This window comes from Trichoplusia ni, chromosome 7 (genome assembly GCF_003590095.1).
Source record: "Trichoplusia ni isolate ovarian cell line Hi5 chromosome 7, tn1, whole genome shotgun sequence".
NCBI lineage: Eukaryota > Metazoa > Arthropoda > Insecta > Lepidoptera > Noctuidae > Trichoplusia > Trichoplusia ni.
Genome location: NC_039484.1, coordinates 14,699,628 through 14,723,854, shown reverse-complemented (window position 1 = coordinate 14,723,854; position 24,227 = coordinate 14,699,628). Strand labels below are relative to the sequence as shown.

The 24,227-nt window shown below is 33.8% G+C and overlaps 1 protein-coding gene across 4 annotated transcripts in view; it reads right to left on the bottom strand.

Annotated features, from left to right (window-relative positions):
• Positions 1-24,227, bottom strand: part of LOC113495591 (calcitonin gene-related peptide type 1 receptor-like) — a 51,377-nt gene that overhangs the window by 16,476 nt on the left and 10,674 nt on the right. For 3 of the 4 annotated variants that reach the window (XM_026874384.1, XM_026874383.1, XM_026874381.1), the window contains exons 2-6: positions 18,527-18,741; positions 14,679-14,811; positions 5,793-5,883; positions 4,256-4,347; positions 1,968-2,094 (exon numbers count right to left, since the gene is read on the bottom strand). In XM_026874384.1, coding sequence (XP_026730185.1) covers positions 1,968-2,094; positions 4,256-4,347; positions 5,793-5,883; positions 14,679-14,811; positions 18,527-18,653 — 570 coding nt within the window. In that variant the 5' untranslated portion in view covers positions 18,654-18,741. Of the gene's footprint in view, positions 1-1,967; positions 2,095-4,255; positions 4,348-5,792; positions 5,884-14,678; positions 14,812-18,526; positions 18,742-19,444; positions 20,076-24,227 lie in introns of those variants that run through there. The other variant, XM_026874382.1, reaches the window with a different exon arrangement.

Sequence of the window (24,227 nt, the reverse complement as noted above, 5' to 3'; positions counted from 1 at the left end):
TGTTTGTCTCGCTTTTATTGATAAATCCATTAAAAACTTAACATAGATTTCTTCATTATTTTAAAGCTTAAAATATAACTTCAGCTCTAAGTTTCACCGAGAAAATTAGATATGTAGAATTTTGTACAAAGGTAACAAGTTAAAAGTTTTCCCGTTTGAAGACATATAAAACCAAATTACGAAACCAGTGAAATATCTCCACAGAACATAAAATCTCGTCGTACAAAATGAGCTATAAATTTGTGTTGTGTTGTTATTTTTTATTGCACACAGAAATACGTTAATAAATTTATAATTTGCTGCGTCTTTCAAACCAACCGTAAACTAGGTAACTTTTGTAACCTATGGCGTTCTTGACCTTTATTCTCCATAGGAATGTAATTTAGGAACCGAACGACTCATGTCACTAGATCTGCAAATACTCCTAAATCACCTTATAGCCCTACTGGAAATACACTCATTTGATGATTTTGATGTTTAAGTCAAACGAAAACTATCGAGTCTAATTTTGACCTTTCAACAAAAAATCTCTCAATTTTGCTCCTGTACATAATTGTTTCGGATAAGTTTTATGATCGCGACGTATTTTTATAAATTGGAAAGCTTTAATTCGTCATAAAATGAGGCTAATGTTCGTTATATGGCCCTTTTTGATCCGAGTGCGGTGGAGGCAGTATCTCATCGCCAGATTATTCTACGCCGTACCGATGTCGAGGTCTAAAACCAACTTTAAAGTCACTTTAATTTCTCGCATAATGTTGGTTTATGGCCAAGTTAAATCACATTGTTTAGAAAGCAATTTAAGGCAAATTATTGTAAAACAAAGTTAGGAACGCAGACAGTCTATGTTAGTTAATTGTGCCTAAGAAAACAAGTGAAAAACCGTCGAAAATATTGTTAGAACTTATAAATATACCACAAGAAGGCAAAACAAACAACTATTTTAAGCATTCAATTGTTTTGCTAATTTTATAGGTATCTTGTCAAAGGAGCAATAGTAAGTTAGTACGGTTATTAACGAAAGTTCATAAACAAAAACATTTACGAACTATAGTAGATATAATTCTGATGTTTAAGCTACTTTGATATCCAATGCAAACATTGATTTATTGTATTTGTTATTTTGTTTATATACAGGAGCTTTGTAGGTAAATAGAACTCAGAACTTTAGCTGCTGACAGTACAAACAGTTCGCAGTCACGTGATATGCGAAAACATTCCATGATAGAACTAGTGCATCTATAAAACGTCGCCCGTGCTCCTCTTGGCGCAATGGGGTGTCATCAAATTTAAGGGTTGCCACATGTGAGCGCGCGTTGTACACAAATCTCCGAAATAGCCACTACATTTTATGTCACGAGTAGCCGCCATCAGTGACAAAGGTGTTTGGATAAATTGAATTAAAAAAGATAGCGTCAAAGGACCTTTTTTCTTTTTTAATAACCTGGCTTAAAAAGAATTTTGTGTAAGTTCGGGCTTCCAAAATTAATAATTGTAATTTAATCAATTTTACGAGTAGCAAAGAATTTAAAAATCTTTTTCTGTTTTAAGAGGCCGAAGAGTACATTCCGATCTGTGGTTTTCGAGTTTCCACAGTATATCCCAAAATTCCTGACTTACCTATTGAGGGGTTGTAGTGGAAATGATTAATTACCGACATGCGATAAAATTTTATTAATTTAAATGATATCGTGCAGCACTATGGCAGCACTAAAAGCTATTTAATCAGAACGACAAGGTTAATAAAATTGAGATATTAGGGAAAATTCAGAGAAGTCCTTTTCGTTAGAACCGTGCTAAAGAAATATATTTTGATGCTGTAATAAAGACCTGAATTATTGTCAATATTATTTTCATCACGTCAGCCAAACCACTTACACATCCTCCAAGGATCAGACAGGGATTTCCATACATACTGTATGAGGTAACCCTAAGTGTTGTTTTATTTATTAAACTAGTTGAGTTACCTTGTTTTCCTGAACCACGTCGACTCGGTTCACAACAGCGCGGTACCACACGATCCACAGGATGTTGTTCAGAGCGAATGATGTGAACAGATGAATGTGGATGCGTATACGGGTGCATTGGAGAGCCCTAGAGAAAATAAAAGCTGGTTAATTAGGATTTAGAGAAGCGAAGAAAATAAAATTAGAACTGGCATGAAAAGAACATGGCCGCTTCAGGAACGACGCGACATAGCTATTTAAAATAATAAGTTTTGAAACCTTCAGTTGAAAATACTGAAACGTATGTAAATGAAATTTCGTTTCAATTAGTACAAGATTCATACATTCAATGGTTTCCTATCAAGTGATTGTTGAAATGTCTCTTGATTAGAGGGTCTCTACAGAACATTGTCTCTTCTCTGTTTAATTTAAGTACTTATAGGAGAATTAAGACAATGTATCGTTACGATTATTGGAGTAAATATTACTGACTAAGGCAAGTGAGAATGGTAAGTTTGCCTCAAATATGCATAAACTATTTACAGTTCTTTGTGCACTTGAGTTTGTTTGTTGACACAACGGGTGCTAGATACACAACGAAACTCAATAAACTGGAATGATTGAACAAATTGAATCGTTTTATAGATCTTCTTGCACTTCTATATAATTGCTCGATAGCGCTGTATTCTGTACAATGCTTCGCTGGAGTGTTTTCAAAGTGAGTGGCGTTTTCTCCAACCCTAGATTTCCGTATTTGGGTCACAAAATCTATGAAACTACTGTGCCAGCAAATCGTTCTATTTGGTGAGGTACTCGATAATTAGTATCGAGTACCGTAATGCGGTAATCGTAATGTAACTCGTAATTAATAAAATATATTAAAAAAAACTACTGATTTAAATAAATTCACGTTATTAAATTACAATTGTTTTTTCTAAAAACAGTTTTTAATGTTACACGTCTACCACGCATCCCTGATGCTAACCTCAATGTCTAATAGTCGACATGGCTTAGATTTTGACGTTTCCTGAACGGATCCGGCCTTATCGTTAATGCACGATGCGTTTGCTAGCTAAACTCTAACTCTCGGAATATTTTGGATGACATTCTAGCGCATATGTAGCAAAGTTTACTAAATTGTTTACAAAATTTAACCAAAATATGGCAAAAGTCCATAATTCAATGAAAAAGTGTCGGAAAATGTAACGCAATTGTCCGTAAAAGGTAGTGTAATGCTTTTATTTTTACCTTTTTTATATGCGATACGTTTTTTATCTTTATCGTTTTTAGGGTTTATTGATGTAAGGCTAACCACAGTGACAAAAGAAAATACACGACTAGCTGTTGCCCGCGGGCTCGCCGGCTACCAATCGCAAATGATCCCATGAGAACATAAAATCGGTATCTATCCTATGTATTAATCCTGGTTTTAAAAGATCTGTGTACCAAGTTTTGTCTAAATGCGTTTTGTGACTTTAACGTGAAAGGGAAACACATTTATTTATTAGCATAAATAAGCTAGACATAGGCCACCCCCAAGTTGCATTCCAACACTCGGTCTTCTTCATAGATTAAAATAGAATAAATACGAAATGTTGCAGAAATTTAGCTCTATATTTCCGTAACATATTATTGCTAAGGATATTGACAGAGACTTCACTTGCCATAGCATTTTTATATTATGTTAATGAGTTTAGTGATGATACCAGTGGCCGCTTATTTTTTGCTCGCTTCGATATATTTTCGTTTTGTATGTTTAGGCTTTTCCTCGTGTTATAAATAATACTGAACAAATTTGGTAGCTCTCATCTCGAGATTTCCATTTATAATATTGTTTATACGAATACTAATAACTATTTTATAAAAATATCTTGTAACGAAAATAATGCTGCTTTAGTAACATGTTATTCTAGAACTGTTTATGTTATTCTTGTGTACACAAATTTTTTTTATTTTAGTTTAATCGACTGGACTGGACAATTTTTTTTTGCAGTACACAAGATATAACACATACCTAATATAAAAAATTAATACGACTTATTACGATAGTTGAGGCGTTTAGTTTTTTTGCAAAATTTTGTAATAGTGCCTTTCGTTGCTATGTAAAGATGTAACAAAAAACTCATATACCAAAAGGCTAACAACTAGTAATAGCGGTGATAACAAATTATACTGGTGTGGTTTGTGGTGATAAGGTCTAAGAGCAAGAACTCTACGCAGTAAGAACATATCGTTCAGCGTTGACTGACAATTCTTTTTTTGGTTCGATGGCTGTTAAAAATACGTTGTTTAAATATTAATTATCTTACCGGAAATAAAGGAATATCATAATAGAGATCAGCAGAGCCGCCACAGAGATCGAATACCCGACCACGTAGATATTGTTCACGAGATTCCGGAACTGAAACAACACAACATTGGTTATTATAAAGTCAAAATGCAAGAGCAACCGCGGGATTTATGATTCTTTGGCACTTTTTTTAAAGACCGAGTTAAAATACCTACAAAACATTTTCGAAAACAGATATCTGCATCTGCCGTTGAACTCTATATTAAGAGTGTTGTCAGCTTAAAATCAAAATAGTTCTGAACAAAACGGTTAACAGTATAGCTGTATCATCTTAACCATTAGTGTCTCAGCCGAGAGCATTTTATAAAAAGTACTGGAAACTGAGACGGCGCATGAATCATGACCGTCGTGTATACAGAATGTCGGCAGCCGTAAACAATACGTATGTGAAACATGGCCGACGAATCCCGTCACTCGACACACAACACCGATACACCGCTAAGATGTCAGAATGTATACACACAATATTTTTTACACAAACAAACCTACATGTGTATACAATATACAGGAATCATAGATACACAGACAGCCGATCGGTTGACTACAAAGCTGAAAACTGGCGATGACGTCGCAGTCTTAGACTAATTTCCAGAAATATTTATTTAAGATAGCTGTTATTAGGAATTGTTATGCAATTTACGTAATAATCCTGTTAATGAACGGATTTAATTTGACGGGGAATAACATATGGATTTTGTACCGACGTCTGCGAACTGTTAGATTATAAATTATTTTTCCTTAAGATCAGTGATATATTATTGTTGCATCGATATCACTTATCAAGTCATGCGCTGAAATATATATTTAGATATTAAACAACTTCCACCAATAAAATAGCTTTCACGTCTAACGTATGAATAAAAAAATCTTCGGGAAAATACTTTTTAATCTAAATGGCAGATTTGTCAAGCTAATTGTCTTTAGTTAATCAAAGTCCAGAAAAGAGGGCTGGGAAAGTAGTCAATAGTTTTTATTTATTTGTATCAACAAAAGCTATAATTCTAGAGGGCGGTCAGTTTAAATATCTTTAATTAAAGAAAAACCTAACCTAAAAAAGCAATTTAACCACATAGATGCCTCAATCTGTTCAACAGGCAGCTTCGGATTTTGTCACGTGACAGTAGATATATGGCTAAATTGATGGCATTCAGTACAAGCGCGGCCCGGGGCCTTTAAAGCATTCACCAAGGACTTGACAACTGGACAGCGTGGATTAATTACGTTGAAAACCGATAGTTCGAGAACATACGGTTAATAGTTGTTTTCACTACTGTTTAGGTAAACAGAAAATCAATTATTGTTAAGGCTAACGTAAGCGTATTTAAGATATATTTTGTTGAAATAACAATTTGCTTTTGTTACTTGGACTTAGAAATTTTTATTTCTTAGTTACTGGCCACTTGGTCAGCGGGTAATAAAATATTTAAGAAACATGAAATAATATATTATGTTGACTTTTTAAGTACCATATCTATTGAGTATTGAGTAAAACTTACATCCAAGTCTTCGACATCAACGCAGGTGGTGTAGTTTGTCCAAGACCTTTTCGCGTGAGGGTTCACATACCAAGTGCCATTTTCTGTGCATCTGAAACAAAAGAGAAGATCTAAGGTGTAGAGTTCCGTAATGTATGTCCCGTCCTTTGTCATCCGATAAAACTCAAAATTCAAAGCTAGAAATTTTCTAGCTGTAAATGTAATAAAATCTTAAAATAATGCAGTCACTATTCGTCTGTAAAATAAATTGGGAGAATACTTTTCATTGAAATCTGAATAAAATTCGAATATATAAATTCAACAGCCAGTATTTCAGACAGGATTGTTTCGCAGCTTTGTAAGTGACTAAGTATTTGTTTCTTTTCTATTAATACAAAATCCATTTCGCGCTTCCGTCAATTTGTTTTTATAGCATGTTTAAAAGATTGCTGCGTAACAAAACAGACTCGTTTTCTATCTCGAACGAACATTGCTTCTGGTAGCATTCGTTGTAATAATAAATGATTGATGATACAATTACTATACGTATATGTCTGAAGGTCGTATTTCGAATTTATTGAACACTCCACGATGTTGCAGGTAGACAAATGAAGATGATTAGTTAAGACAGTGAAAAAATATATTCTTATTTATGTCTACAGAGAAAGTCTAGAGGTACTAACCTGGTTCCTGATTTACGTATAGTGATTTCACGGCTGCCTAGGCTTGATCTAATATTGTGTCTAATAGTCAGGTAGAAGACCAGTAACCTATTTAGTGATTTGCGACGATAAAGGCATGTATTATTATAAACTTCACCATACCTCCATTGGCAGTAAGTGCTAAGTGCTATAATTATTCAATGAAATCAGAAATCGAAGCCTTTACTGTACCAAGGTCAAACTCAATAATTTATTCCATTACCGTCGCTCTGCAAGACATTATCCTATAAAATGCTCGTTAGAATTCAATATTAATAGAAAGTACATTAAAATAAGAGCTAGCGCAAGGAAGCATAAAATAGACATAAATGATCTGATATGCGGCTAGTTAATGTGGGGACTGAATTGCGTCTAAAGTTTTAATAATACTTTATTTTTATCGGTTAATCGTTATTAAATACTGCTTGGTAGAACTTTTCTATCAAAATCGGAATTTCATAACTTATTGAGATCAGGTTGAGAGTTGAAATTTTTACTGATACTGTGAAATGTGTAAAAGTTGCTGTTATAAAAAAAAAGTCAACTTCAAGGTCATCAATTGACTTTTTTATTTATGTAGAATACTTGTACGAAGCTCAAGGTCGCGAGTCCAACTCGAAACTGACGATTTACAATTAACCCTAAGATCTTTGTGGAATAGTGAAATGGTGATTCACACCTGGTTTACATTTCTCCGAGACGATTAAACCGTTTTAATTTCTGTACGTGTGATGTACGTATTACTAAGGAAAATAAAGCGGAGCGAAAAGCTTGCAAAATCATTCATTCATTTTCTGGCATCTTGACAAGTCATTGACAAACAATCCATCTTAAAGTGTCTTCGTACTTTTTTGAGGTTATCTCCATTTAGTATCTAAAATAATCTGAGTACAAAAATACATTTTGTGCAACCAGTAGCAGGTGTAACATTTGCTTCTGTGATTAAGTGTTCAGAATGGACGAGTATCGAAGTATCTTTTCTTCTATCCACAAAGTTTTGTCACTAAAACAGACAGTACTTATATTTGTAACAAATAAAATGCCGAATCCGAATTTCCTCGTCTCATTCGTATTGGTTTAGGTAAATGTAATTGGTGTAACGGGAGCACATAATGACTATTAATGACCACCTACATTTGGCTAAGGGTTAGAATTACTTTTGACTTGTCCATGTGAAAAGTATTATGGGGTATAGTTGTGTTGGTGAATGTGTGTGACCGCTTTGATTTGAGACCTGGATAGAACTGAAACAGGTCTTTCTTATTTATTTGTTTGGTAGGTATTCAATGTGTGTCCAAATATTGGGTTTAAAAAACAATTTTTTCGCTACTGTTTAGGTAAACAGAAAATCAATTATTGTTAAGGCTAACGTAAGCGTATTTAAGATATATTATGGTGAAATAACAATTTGATTTTGTTACTTGGACTTAGAGATTTTTATTTCTTAGTTAGATTGGCCACTTGGAAAGCGGGTAATAAAATATTTAAGAAACATGAAATAATATATTATGTTGAATGATATCTTGGCAATCTATTGCTTTTATGCTCTGCTCTTTGTTATATTATTTGTTTACTTGACAAGCGAATCTAGAAAAATAGCATATTTTCCTAAAATTGACCTGAAAATTTGACCAACAATTGAAAAAGGCTTTTGCATGCCTCACTTTTGCGCTTCAGCCCCTTTTCTAAACCTACGAATATTTGCTCTGCAGTCGTCCAATCTCCTTTCTATGTAAGGGCACAAAAGCATTATCTAAAAAACAAGCAAAACTTTTTGGCCATCTTTGCCTTTGCTTTTCTACAAATAAATTAACTGGATCTTTGCGGCGTTATAGATATTTAAAACACGATTACCATCTTTAACTTCCGTCACCCGACCACAGGGTTAACGGCTTTGTTTGCACAGTTTCTTGCCATGCCTTAAATATTTTTAGTTCGATATCGATTTCAAACAAGGTGGTTCACCTCATTTTAAAGTCACTTGGTTGTTTAAATGTTTGAGAAATGTTACGTTCGGCGCTCGCTCACAATTACTTCAAACGCAAAAGCATTTTGTGGCTTGTTGATATAGTTGTCAAAGGAGCATAAATACAATTGTTTGTTTTACGTTACTTGAAAAGGCGTTAAACACTTATTTTTAGAAAATTTAAACTGTATTTTAATTATTTTAACGTAGTCCAATTACCTAACACCCAAATATTTTGTTGGAAACACTAAACTACTCTTAGCACTTATGTAAATTGAATAATTTTTGGCTCGCTATACTGGTACCGTGATTTTGGCTGCCTGTGATAAATATTAGATGTATATAAATTAAACTCATCTTACATCAATAAAACAAAGAATAAAACTAAAATTTATTCGTGTTTTTCGTCGATATCATTCAGGAATGATATTCGAACTTAAACAAACAATGCTATATTAACGGATAGACGGACAGACATGCATAATGTATGTATATTAGTGAAGTTCTGTCGTCACCTCAAGCGCTGCAGTCAACATTATTCCGATATATTTTGTTCATTTTGATATTCTGTGACGCAACAGTTACAACGCAGACCTCTTCTTAACGTGATCCGAGCAATTTTAGAAACTCGTCGGTGTATTAAACGAGCAGATGGTTTCTATTATTTTAATCTAAGTATTGTCTTTCATTCGAAACAGACCAAAATTACAGTCTCTATAAAGTTTATATAGAAATTATCTGTGGCTTGCCGCTTCGTCCGCTACATATTGATAATGATCCCGCGAGAACATAAAATCTAATTTAATCAAATAAATGAGTAACTAACATCTATTCATACTTAAAACTTTCGCGTTTATAATATTAGTAGGATATTCATTGACGGGCCAGTTGGTCTAGTGGTTAGTGACCCTGACTGCTATACCGGAGGTCGTGGGTTCGATTCCCGCCCAGGACATAATGTTGTGTGATGAGCATGATCATTTTGTTCTGGTGTCTGGGTGTAATTTATCTATAATATCTATGTATTTAGAAATATAAAAGTAAGTTTATCAGTTGTCTGGTTACCATAACACAAGCTCTGCTTAGCTTGGGATCAGATGACCGTGTGTGAGTTGTCCCAGGATATATAAAAAAAAAATATAAATTGTAATATCTTAAGATGTTGACTGTTGTTTCGAGACAGCTTTAGAAAGACTCTCGGTATCTTATTTTGCAGATTTTTAACATTTTCTTGATAGAATTTTGAAGGCGGAGCTTCACACGACTTGAAAATGTATTTCATCGTTCAGCTTTTCTCAGTTATGCACCAGTTTTCTCAGCAACGTCTACACATTGTAACGTGTTCCCGTATTCAAAATGTTTACTTTGGAAAACATCAGCAAACACGCAAAAGAACTAGCATATGCGCACAATCTCCAATAACCCAAATAATCTCTTATCTTTTAATTTAGTTTATAATCTAAGGAATTATTTTATCAGTATGCATAATATGAAATTATACCTTTTACGTTGTAACTTGCTAGCTTGCTGTAGGAACTACAGATCTTTATCGATACGTATGGAAATTCAAAATAAATTGAAACAAATGTGTACCAGAATAATAAAGCTGGAATTTAATGCTGGATAAAATTACCTGATGATATAGTAAATGTAGGATCTAGGATTTTTATTAAAAGAGTTTTATGAGAAAAAGAATAAGAAAATCTGTGAATTCACGTCTTTTAGCTACTTCGTGTCACATTGCGTATCCAACATATAACTAATAGGTTTTATTGAAATAAAAGATATATCTATCATAATGTAATTTATGTTGAATTTTATTTACTACACTGTAGTATATTCCACTACGGATTCAGTGATCTCTTGGCGTAAAATGTAGCAATAGTATTTATTATGCGGCCCAACCAGAATAACTATTCTCAATGTATAATTAAGAAAGTTTTTAAAGGGTATGTGATACGACCTCTTAAACGTTAAAATTACTCAAACAGTCAAATACTTGAAATCTCTGTGATAGTAAAAACTTTTTGTACAGTGATGTAGAAAACATAAAAAAGCATTTTGAGAATCTGACGGAAAGATTACAAACTTCTAGGTGAATAGTCAAATAAATAACAGCTGTCGTAAAGTTGCCAAACTTTATGTTTCTTTGGCAATTACGAAGTTTTATAATGCAATCATAAATCAATGAAAGAAAAGTACAAGTTTCTTTTACAGGAAAATAAGTCAAAAGCACTTAATGTTCTTTTCCGAGTGCCGGTAAGTGGAAATCGAATGTCTATGTAAATATTTATCGAATTTAATTATGCTTACAAATATTAAACAGATGTTATTACGGCACATTTTATTTGATAGGATAATTAGGTACAAATTTAAACTTCTATTTACGCATTGAATTGGAAAGAGTATGCTATTAAAATTAATTTCAGGAGGCTGTAAGACCACAGGTACTGCGATTAGGCGATTCCAATATAAGACTGACATAGAAACAATAATACATTCGAAAGTTAAATAATACATTTTGTTTTTAACAAGCTTTTATGTTTTATCAGTTGCCCCGTTGTCTGCAATTAAAACTTGCTACTTGAATCCGATTCCACCTCATGATCTAAATCAAGAAAAATCAAAATTTACACCTGAGTTGTGATAAAATAATTATTACATTCCCCGTTTCTCAGGTTTTAGCACTTTTTTATGATCTTCCCCACAGGGAACAGGTTGATTGTGAAAACTTGAGTTATTGTTATGACTTTCTTGCTTAGCTTGCTCAAATGGTGGACTCGCGTATTGTGTAGTTTTAAGACAAATCGCACTGCGAGAAGGTTCACTTTATTAATATAAAATACTATTGACACCCCGCGGAATCTCATGGATTATTGTATCATAAATCTTCAATTGAATAAATCCTACTATCCTACTTATGTAATATTATAAATGCGAAAGTTTGTGTGTATGGATATTTGTTCCTCTTCCACGTAAAACCAGTGAACGGATTAAGATGAAACTTGGTACACAGATAGTTTACAACTAGAATGAACGCATAATATAGTCTTTTTTCCCGATTATGTGTTCCTTGGGAATAGTTATTGAGTCTATAGCAGATACGTTAATATAAGGAGTGAATACACTTTATTATTCAGAGGTGAGTAACTACATTAAAGCACACAAAAAGATCGCTTTTATTATGTTAATGTGATTTGGTCTTTGTTAAAATAATACTGATTAAATTATAACTGAATTTAAAGCCTTAACATTTTTAAAATTAGGTGATGTCCATGTCCAGTGTAACTGATGTGACATGCAACCACAACTGTTGTGCAATTTGAAATGACAGGATACAAATTGTTTTGACGTCAAAATTAATTAGTTTGTAGTTTTATATACCCGCAAACCATAATTGAAAGTCACATTATTTTGAAACTGAATTTTCTGTGATAAACCTGTAAAATGAAAGGAAAACATGTGTGATTCTATGGTATCACGACGCCTTAGATGATAATCCAATCTAATTATCATTCAACTTAATTGATTTTTATTGAATATAAGAAAACATGGTTGCTTTTTTAGGGTCCACCACAAAAACCGTAATTCACAAATACGAGCCCTACGCATTCCATTTTGTTTACTACTTAAGCTCTGATCAAAAGGCGGTACTGTTTTAGATCAGCTTTTATGAGCTGGTGTTTACATGAAACGTGCCGCGTTTGTCGCTTTAAAGGTATTTTTAAATTACATAGAATATTATGGACGCTCCTGTACGTAGTCTTGTGGCAGTAATGGCCGCCCGCGGGATGTAAGCCAGGCGTACCAAACAAATACAGCTAACCACTTCATCTGCGGAGAGCCCAATAAATCTGTTTTTTAAACAAACACTTAGAAGTTTCTGACGATTATTTTGCTTTTTTTGGTGTTTAAATTTAAATTAAATCAAAACTTCTTCTTGTACAGGCAATGTGCTGGTGTAGACCCAGACGTGTTCGTATATTTTTTGAGCTTTAAACATCAAATTGTGGCTTGCAAATTTTCTGCCTCAGTACTTATGTAATTGGGCAGGCAAGGGACGTTTTAATGTCCTCTGATTTTATAAGTTGTTGTAAAAAAAAAGATTTTCTCTATATTTTGGTCGTGGGGGTTTTACTGACATACTAGTCACATGCACAAAGACACACAAATACCGAAAAAGCATTCGTAGGTCACACAAACGCTTGTCCTACACGGGGATCGAACTCGCAATCGTGGAATCAGACTCTTTGGAAACGACAGGTACCAACATTATTTATACTTGCAAGAAGTCAACTGTCTAATCATTTTGAAAGTCGACCTTATGGCATTCAATATAGAGACATCGTCAATCTATACTGAAAAGCCAATGAAATTGTAAATTGAATTTACACAAACAGTTAAATTAATCATGAATTTGTGCAAATAGAATCATTTAATTAATTTCTGACATTGAATGTTTAATTAATTATTGGTGATTATTTTAAGATCTGTTGGTAAAATTTGTGGTTAAACAGTGGTTAGACTATTCTCTCCAACCAGTCTCAACAGTAAAACAAGTTATGACAAAGATTTTTTTATTAAATAGAACTAGAACAATTTTTTGTCTAGTTAGATGGGAAATTTTTGTTTTCTTTGCTTATTTTGGTCTTATTTTGTTGTAAGGTAACGGAAAAAAAGTCTTGTTGACATAAACATGTTAGTTTTCTTGCCCAGTCATTAGTGAACCCTTCTCATTTCAACCATTTTATCAGTTCAGTCCATTAAAAATGTCATAGGGTTGAAATACAATGTTAATCTATTGCTTTTATGTGTACTAGGAGTACGACGTAACACTGTAAGTAGCTCACTCGTGCCGTCACAACGTCCTTATACATGTTTTACAAGACAACCGAGGCGAATTTTATGAGGCACGTACTATCTTAGGAAGACGGTGTCCAGTAACTCGTGACTCCAGAAAGTAGGTAAGATTAAGATCTCTTTACTTATTGGTACGCAATTGAAATAACGTCCTAAATTCAATTCATTTCCAGACAACGAGACAGTATCTATATGAGTCGGTGCTTTATCGATAGTTCTCGTAGTAGGCATCACTATTTATTTAATTTACTAACACTATGGTTGTTGATTTAATATACATTTATAGATAAAATATATAATACCTGTATTATGTAGTATTATGACGCTGTTGTGGCTCACTTATTAAATTGAAATTTGACTAGTTCTCGCCTTGTTTGATTCCCCGTGGATCCCGTGTCAGATTTCTGATTTTCGAGGAAAACGTGCCATGGTTTATTAGATTTATCAAACAAGGTCGCATCTCGAATTGATAAAATGATTTATTATTCTTTTTTTCCGGGAATGCGTTTGCTGGTTGTCATAAAAAAATGGAAGTTCATGCTTTTATCTTGAAATGAGGATCAGACACGCATTATTAATGCGTGTGATCAACGGTTCGTGAAAAATGACGGTTTACGCATTCTCAAAACGATTCGATTTTTAAATAATTTATTGGAATTCAAAGTCATTTATGCCTAAGAGAATAATCATATCAAAGTTTTCGCGTATCTTAATATAGCTAATGTGCCTGAAAAAACTTTAATAGCACCAGCCATGCTAACTAAGATCAAGGAAAAGCAAATCTGCTGAATTGCGTTTAACTGATAAATCACAAACCTATTTTTTTTTACGGAAAAATATGTAGCTTTACTAGCTTGTTTTACTTTAATTTTCTTGGTATTATTTTGACACAATAGTTTATTGAAATGTAACTACTTTTACGAAAAAGTAGTTAACAGTCTAACATTCGCCTAAACCTGAGAAACAATAGTTTACTACATACATCATGAGTACCTATGCTCCTATCTATACCCTGCCTGTTTCAAACTGTGCTGGGCCTATAGAGTAGTACATTACGTTCGTTCGTTCTCAGTTGAAGCTTATTGAATCGCTTTTATGTATTGAAGTGACAACCTAAAGTCGCATGACCAGTCGAAAATGAATGTCACGCCGATATATTTCTGTTGATTTTGGCTCACAGTATACATAACTGGGAGCTCTTAAAGACAGAGATCTTATTTAGAACTAATAATATTTGAAGATGTCGTGCACTTATTTCTGCAATTACCCTACGTTCTTTATTTTTACAAATTGTACCAATCCACGTACTATAAATTGCTGGCTTGTTTTTGTTTTTCATGTTTGGGTCTTTAGGGTTTGTTATGTTAATATTGCACTTACTTCTTGTATGCATACCGCCTTGGATCGAACCCGAAGATAAACTCCGGGCAGTGCTGGTAGGCGGTGGTGGAGGCCGGCGTCTCGTCCCAACACGCGAACCCATCGAACTTCCTCGGACACCACGAACCGTTCTCTGTCCACAAAATAAATAGGCGTTAAGAATTATCTGTAATTGGCCAAAAGGCTAAGGAGTTACTTAGTATTAGTAGTATTTAAGTCTTTTATCTAAGCAGTGTGCAATTAAGTGTTCGCTAACATGACATATTGTTGCAAACTATGTTCAATTTTTTATAAGGAATTTTTTGTAGATTTTGATGTGAAAATATGCAATAAGTGGTTTCTGATTTCGAAACTGTTGTGTTTAATAAAAAAGGTTGTGTTTTCATGGCCATCGAACATCATCAAAATAACCGTATTATAATATCTCATGGCACATGAGCGACACATAATCTTTCGGAAACGTGTTTTAGCATAATATTACTAAGGCTTCGCAACCATCGTACAAAGTCAACAATCACCGTTTTTATTCAAAGTAAAAATAAATACAAAACCTTTTATAGAAAGGTGTGGTCAACGTACTGATGTTTCCTTTCAATATTGAATTCGAATGCGGATTCATTTATCAATATTTAGATAAAGGAACGACCTTGAGCCACGCTTGGCCAGTTCAGGGACTTAAATACAGGGACCGGCCGGATACTCATTGAAAGGGTTTTTGAAGGGGTTTTTTAAGCGCTTCAAGAAAAAACCCTATGACATATGTTACACCTTCGAACGGATTACTGTAACCCTGTTCCGAACAGGTTACCCTTTCACTACCCTGTAACAGGGTAACCCACTCCAACCTAAGACAATGTAATATGCACTCTTTGTCATAGACATTAGTTTGAAAATAGTATAACCACGAGCGCACGTGACATCTTACCGCCCAGCGGCGCCGTTGTTGCATTTGTAAACATGGAATAAAAATCATTGTGGACATGATCTTACAGTTTAATTTTGCTTGTCGCACATTTCAAACGTTGTGATATATATTTTTCGTGTCTATACTTGTAGACCAGGGTCGATAATTTTTAAAACCAAAAAATAATAATAGTAGGATGAAACCCATTAGAAAAGTAGGGGAATATTATTATAAGCTGTTGCCCGCGACTTCGTCCGCGTGGTTAGAAGATATGTTACTAATTTTTGAACCAAAGCCCTCGAAGATGAATATTTTTCCCCGTTTTTGCCACATTTTCCATTATATCTTCGCTCCTATTAGTTGCAGCGTGATGTTATGTAGCCTAAAACCTTCCTCAATGAATGTTCTATTGAACACAAAAAGATTCAACTGAACCAGAAGTTCCTGAGATTTGCTAAACAAACACTCTTTAGCTTTATAATACTAAAAATATTCTTTATTTGTACAACTACTTTTAATTCTCGCGTAACTTTGTGGGTAAAACTTTTATGTGGCAAAAATATGAAAAAAAAACGTAAAAAATAACAAAACCTTGTACAACCCAAACATGGGAGCGCCGGGTTTTGATCCCGGTACCTCTCGCTTGCTGAGCGAACGCTCTAACCATTGAGCTACGCCCCCCGTGAAACATAGAACAGAATACGTGTTCTGTTGAAGTACGTGACCTACTTTTATTGTAGTCATAGAATCTGACTGGTAAACCTTAGGGAATGGTAAACTGGTAAATGGTAGACTGGTAAACCTTAAAAAATTAAAATAATAACAAATCTTTCCTCTTTATAATTAATATTATAAAGAGGAAAGATTTGTTATTATTTTCTGTATATCTACACTAATGTGTAGATATACAGGACTTATAGAGAAACTAGCTGTTGCCCGCGACTTCATCCGCGTGGTTAGAAGAAATAAGTTATAATTTAAGCTGTTGCCCGCGACTTCGTCTGCGTGGTTAGAAGATATAAGTTATGACTTTTTCTTCGCTCCTATTGGTCGCAGCGTGATGATATATAGCCTGAAACCTTCCTCGATGAATGGTCTATTCAACACAAAAATATTTTTTCAATTTGAACGTTCAAACAAACAAACAAACTCTTCAGCTTTATATATTAGTATATAGATGCCAACGATATCTTCGCTACGTTTCATCGATTTTTAATTTCTCGCGCGGAGATTTTAATATTTCGATAACTCATTACCTATTAACTTTTTTGATGTAGTGTAAAAGGCAATTTTGTTCTATATTACATGCATAATATATCGAACTTATTTATTAGGATAAGGATTAATACTGTATTGTTAAAAATAGGTTCGTAAATAACCCATAATTTTACTGTATTAAGAAAACACATAAAAATGGTTATTGTGGATTATCCTTGGAAGATAGACATATACCACCGCGGACTTTTTTGTAGATCTATTAAAGAGGTACAAACCCGCCATACATTGTTTTGTTGTAACTCAAAAGGTTTTAGCAGCGTTCTCGAGGAAAGCTCTCGAATGGCTTAATTTTTTCCGACATGTTTAACTAATATCGTTGTAATATCGTCAGTTTACACAAAACCTAAACTTATCCTCAAGAATTACTCTATCTATTGTTAAAAAACCGCATAAAAATCCGTTCAGTACTTTTCTAGTTTATCGCGAACAGACAGACAGACAGACAGACAGACAGACAGACACGGCGGGGGACTTTGTTTTATAATATGTAAATATGTAATAAGGATGAAAGGAAAAATAATTTACGGGCGATCTGAGGTCGGGAAGGGGGTGGGAGTGACGTTTGAAGAGTAAAAAACGGTTTTTCCCGATTTCCGGCAAAAGTAAAATTCGTATCGAAAAAAGTCAAATGGCAAAGTAGTAGGTAATAAAAAAATCTAAAACTTTTGTGTTTACATTTTATTCACATAACCTCAAAATTTATGTGAAAAATCCAAAAAAACCAAGATTGTGGTTTTTTATTTTTATCTTTTACAAAAAAATATTTTTGTAACGAAATTTGGTGAAAACTTACTTTTTTGTGTCCCAAATACGCTGTAATTTGAATTAATTGTTATTTTGAATTAATATAAAAAAACACTAATTTTCAATCGAAAATTCACCCGTCAAATCTTCTCAGAAAATGCAAAAAATGAAAAAAAACTTGTTTTCGATTTTTTTTAAATTATTATAAATTATTTCATCTAAAAAATTTGATCTCATTTTGTGTTCAATAGACCAATAATCGAGGAAGGTTTTAGGCTAGGTATATAAAATTACGCAACTAATAGGAGCGAAGATTTAATGGAAAATGTGGCAAATACGGGGAAAAATATTAATCTTCGAGGGCTTTCGTTCAAAAATTCCTAACTTATATCTTCTAATCACGCGGACGAAGTCGCGGGCAACAGCTAGCTACCTATATGGCTGGTTTTCTGATCATGCTGACATGACGCGACGTTTCGCGCGTAGGTAGTTTGTCCGAGAGGCGCGAGTCGCGGCGCGACGCGTCGGCGATAGAAGAAAATCAGCTTTAGTCTTAGTAAAGCAATGAGGGGCCGCTAGGGTGCAAGTATGGAGCTCAAGTTTAGTGGGTAATTCAGGGTAACACGAATAAAAGCCTTTCGTGAAGGTAACCACTTCAAAGGGTTAAGTTATTGAAGGGGTTAACCCCTTCACGTGGTTACCATAATGAAGGTGTTAACCATTTCGCTGGGTTTTGAGGATGTAACTCGAACAAAAGGTAACACTGCGATATGAGTTACCCCGTGTACGGGTTACTCTGTCAAACGGTTTAACTCTAAAGTGGGGTTGTCCGGTCCCTGCTTAAATACAAAGGAACGCTGGTAAAGCATGGAAGTTTTAAGACTAGCGACATTTTAAAAGATATCTTTAATTTGTTACTTACCGTTATATTGTTTTTCAATAATCTGGCTGTGGGTGATGTTCTCGTTGTAGCATTTTCTTTTTAAACTCACGATCAGCTGGTATTTGGGGTCACTCTCGTAGTTAGCGACGCGCGTTGAGTTTTGCATTTTTCTACAATTGACTGATTATCATTCTTCGTAATGTGACGTTTTATGATACAAACGCGCGATTTTACGTGCTCATCAATGACAACATCTGAAACAAGAGAATAGATAAAAATATTTATTTATCTTAGTTCACAGCCTATGCTCCGATCTTCATTGATATTTGTGTAAAGATAAAATCTTTGTATTATTATCTGCTCTGCATGGTACATGATAAAGTATGTAATGTCTATGAAATTGTCGTGGTAATCTCATCGAGGCAAATTGATATTGTTTGAAATAATATTCTATTTTTAACTCTTTCAAAAAGCCGGTTAAAGGAAAATGTCAACCATGATTCTGACATATTTAGTACTTTAGCGTAAAAGGAAAGAATTATTAAAAATCTTTTGTATTTTTAAACGGTATAAATATATTGTGGGCGTCTCATTATTATATTTAGTCTTAGGCCGATCTTCATGGTTCCTATTTTTTTTATTATGTTGGTTACAAGACTGAATATAATGTTTCTTTTTTTTTTTTTACTTTCTCGTGTATAAGAAAGACCTTTGATCCATTCTTCGCCAAGACCAAATAATTTCATTCACTGGATAACTTCATGGGACTTAATGGTACCTGTCAATAGAGTACTTAAATATCTAAAGTTTGTAACTGATACGATCTTAGGCTCAATATCGATAATCGAGACAAACTGCATCTTCTAGTCATTTGAATCTTAGAGTAATAGTTATCACAAGATTTGTGCAATAAAATGACTACATCCCTTTTCTTATACATGTAAACGATTTACGTACCATCAGGTGTATGTTTCAAGTGAGTGATTCATCCCAGAGACAGGAGTTATGGCGAACTAAAGTTAATAATAAATACAACGCGTTATAGTGTAATGATAGTTTTATTGCGCAGGTGTTACCTCCGCGGTACAATCAGAAATAGTCCAAAAGGTACCACAGTTATAATGTATTACAAAAATTGTAGGTACGCTACTCTTATCTTGTTTTAAGTAAAGCCGATATAATTTTAGAGATCACATCTTTGAGTGGTGTAATAATGACGCGTTTTTATCGTACCCGCGCGCTGGCAGTAGCTATTCAGTAACACATTACATTAAATTTACTCGAGATACGCATTTAGTGTTATTTCACGATCGCAGTGAAAACTTGTCAGATATTGTCAAGTGGAAGAGACAAAGTAGTGTAATCCCAAGTTCGCTACGTCTAACGTATAAATTTTCCTCAACGGACCATTTGTAAATGAAAGCGAAGACATTCGAAAACGCTGTAAATTCAGCATTCAGTCTTTATGAGTGAAGGCGAGAGCGGGGCACTGAACTAGTGGAAATAATATTACGGAGAAAAACTTAGTTGCTTGAATAGTAGTTCTCAGAAAAACAATGTTTATTTAAAGTGTTATCACGATTTGATTTTGAATATTACTCTTACTGAGAGTTATTTAATTATACTTATTAAGTTTTATTTTAAACATTAGGCAAAGTACTGCACTGTACTTGTCTGTATTGAAATTTAAGTTCAAATTAAAAAACATAATACTTTCGTGAAATAAGTAAAATATTTTAAAACCTTTTAATATTTCAACGACTGGCGCCATTTGTTGGAACCGTTTTCTAAACGCTAACGATTCCCTCAAAATTAATTGAAGATAAATATCATTACTTTGGTTCAGTGATGGAGAATATCTGAGGGCACGGCAGTGCCCCTGCCAAGTCTCGAGCAAAACGGGCACGGCCGTACCATCTTTTCTCGAAGCGATTCGCGGCTGTTTCGCCCCCCCTGTATCTTCGACGTGGACAAAGCTAGGAGTTTAGCTTTTCGGGGGATAATAGTAGGCATTAGAACAAGCTTAAGTTCGAAATTACATGCCAATTGAATTAATGGTTTAGGAGTTACGGTCGATCAAAGTTACACCATTTTGTCACTCACTGACTCACTGACTCACTGACAGATCATCAAAAATCTAAGGTACTTCTAGCAGACTTAGAAACTTCAAATTTTGCACCAAGATAGGTCCTTAGCCATATATAAAGGAAAAATTATAAAAACATTAAAAAATAATATGCCATAGAAAACAATTTTATATTTGCGGTTTGGCAAGAACATTATGTATGGATTTTGACTGCATTGTTAACTTTGTTCGTTGTTTAAGTACCTATTCAATTGGATGAATACATACATAGAATAGAAAAGAATAATATAAATGTAATACACAGACTATCATTAATACAAATTAATACATAAAATTCATAATTCATTAAATTAATAAAGCTAAAACTCCATTGTATTGCGATAAATATTGTATGCGCGCTCGATAGATGGCGTTGTACGTGTCTGAATCGCGCTATGGTTTCGTTACAAAGCGCAGTCTAAGTAGTACTTCAGAATAATTCGATAATTTTCATTTGATAGCGCCACCTGTCTATGAAAAACCATTTCGAAACTAAAAAATATTGTAGTGATAATTGATATTCGGAGAACTTTACGTGTTATTTAGTTTAGTTTAGCTATAGTTTGTAAGTTAGTAGATATATATATGCATATATATATAAGTTTAAGCTTGTTTACATTAGAAGTAACGAAGTCTCAGAGAAGAAACAAAAGAGATAGAGATAGAGAATGGGTTCTAAGCAAAGCAGTAGCTGAAGTCCTAGAAATTATGACACCTAAAAAAAAAGAAAGAAATACACTTACAAAAAATAAATGAGATCCCACCAAAAACATTAAATGTAAAAAAATGCCAAGTCTCTCGATGCAGTCTTTCCATCGTAAAAAGTTTTGAGATCTCATAGAAGCCAAGTCCTATTCAAAATATTTTGTAGTTATAAATCAACATTTAGTAATTGTATCAATAGTTTTCTTTATATTATAATTATAGTGACTTGGCAATGAGCACAAATTAAAAGCTGCTTAATGCCTGGAATTATGTGCAAATGTTACTGACGAGACCAGTGATCAGATTATTTGTTATGTGTGAATCATGATGGTCACTACCGACTACATGCTCCAATACAATAATTAAGAATACCTTACGGGCCATCGCTTTATGAAAGTAAATGAATCGAGAGTACACTAAGACTGACTGCCGTTGCCGAAATTCGGTTGGGACGACACGGATAAACCAAAAGAAAATTAATTTTGTGATATTAATGTTTACGCATGCGGTGTGTGTAACTTTCAACTCCTACAAATATGCCGTTTTATTTGTTTCTTCTTGTGCTCATTGCCAAGTCACTATAATTATAATATAAAGAAAACTATTGATACAATTACTAAATGTTGATTTATAACTACAAAATATTTTGAATAGGACTTGGCTTCTATGAGATCTCAAAACTTTTTACGATGGAAAGACTGCATCGAGAGACTTGGCATTTTTTTACATTTAATGTTTTTGGTGGGATTTCTTTTTCTGAGATGTGAGACAGACGAGCTCTTGCAGATGAATTCCGAATCTGCCAAGTTTTATTATCGGAAATAAATCCTACTTAAATCAATTAAGTAAGCCGAGTAAAAATCATTAGCCTAAATCGAGAGAAAGAACAATTTGTAAGTGGATTTTCTTTAACTCAATCAGAGAGTCTCATTTACTTCTGGAAATCTTATGTTTGGAATAACTTGATAGTAGCCAACAAACTATTTATTTTATGGATTTACTTAATTGTTTTTGAAATTGTCAGTCTTACGTGTAAGTTATTAAAAAAAAAACAGACTCCACCAACAAAGACAACAGCGGCACATAACACAGCACAGCAAAAACACATTGGAAACAATATTAAGGGCGTAACGATAAGCCTTCTGATAGCAGACAAAAATAATTAAAACAAACTAAAACTATAAAGCTAAAGATGAGGCCACATGCTACTAATTCCACAAGCCATTGTTTTAATTCATATATATTACCCGGATACGAGGCAGTTTAATTTATACGTCGATAAATTAAATGAATTGTGGTATAGTTTGGGTCATAATTTTAAATAGCCAACATAAAATTATGCAAAACATAGACGAGAAAGAGAAAACCTGGTGGAATATAAATTTAAACGCCAACAGCTGCTATATAGCAAAACTGAGGCAGATGAAAATAGATTAGTTTACGGACACGATAAAGTACTTAGGAAGTAATATGGCTATAAAATACAAATTATTTGCATGTAAGTACTGAGCGGTTGTTTAGTGTTAACATGTACCGTTGCTATGGTTACGAGCGGATTAAAAGCCTACTCAGACGTGAGCGGAATAGAATCCAGTGAGTATGCGGTAATACTATTGTTTAGACAAAAATATTTCCTTCCATTACTATATCCCGAGATGTAAATGCTCTCGCCGCCAAACCCCGTTCAGGTTTGAACAGGCCTTAAAAGATACTTCAGAACTATCAATGAATATTTAAACGTCCATACTTTTTATTGATTTTCTGAACTGTCACTGAAATGAACATTGCTCAGATGAATATTGATTACTTAGTTCAATAAATCTATTATTCTATTACTGTACTAAGAATAATTTATTGTTCCGTTTACCTAACACGAAAATGTAGCTATCGTATTTTTTCTTAAATATAATAAGCAAATAAGTTGTAGTCGCCAAACTAAACCCACTCGTGTACTAAGGGACGTGTGAGGTAAAGTACTTAAAATTAGATTCCTTAAAGTATACAAAACAAAGGTTATATAGGGCAATAGTACAGAAAGGAAAAACAAGAAACAATAAGGAAAACATACCAAATGAACAATCATACATAAAATAAGAGAAAGTATATTATTTGGCCTAAATTTGCCAACTAGTAATGTTATAAATCTACATACATAGAATATATTCTTATCTAAATAAAGAAGCTTTTTTCTTTTCTTTCTTTTCGTATCGTTGTTGACCTACCTAGCGTCAGAGTTTAAACTACCCGTAAAACCCACTTACATAGCTTAACAAACCCTAAAATAAATCATAGTTTTGCTGGTTTTCTTTCGATAATTTCTATCACCTTTTAGGCAAGTCTTTTTTTAGTTGTAGTTCGCAAATGATTTTTGACAATGGTGACTTCAAATCTACGACTGTTTGGCCGTCAAACGGTTTCACTGAGGTTAGTTAATTGGTAAATTGCTATCTTTTTCGACTTTTGCAGGGATGGAGAAGTCTTTTTGACGCTTTGTAAATTATGTACATATGTATATTGTTTATCTTGTATTGATTTGAAGTTTAAAATATCTTTTCAACATGTGTGAAGTTTTAATACTAAATAGTGTCATGAGCTGGTTTTTGCTTTTCTACGTTACCAATGCCAGCTTATAAGATGTAGCGCTTCTAAGCATGGTCCTCTTTCAACGTCCAATCACACGAAGCTTAGCTAAGCTACTTTAACAAACCTTTCTCATTTTCTGTAAGATGGTATGGTACGATCAGTTTTTTGCGTGTACAAACGGCCGAGAAACATGAAGGATGTCGTTCATATACAACGCAAACAGACTCTGGCGTAATGTACCCTGTGAAATTCCAATTTCAATTGAAAGCTATTTGCAATCTGAGCATATAATAATACACCACGAGTATGGAGTAAAAGAAAATGCGA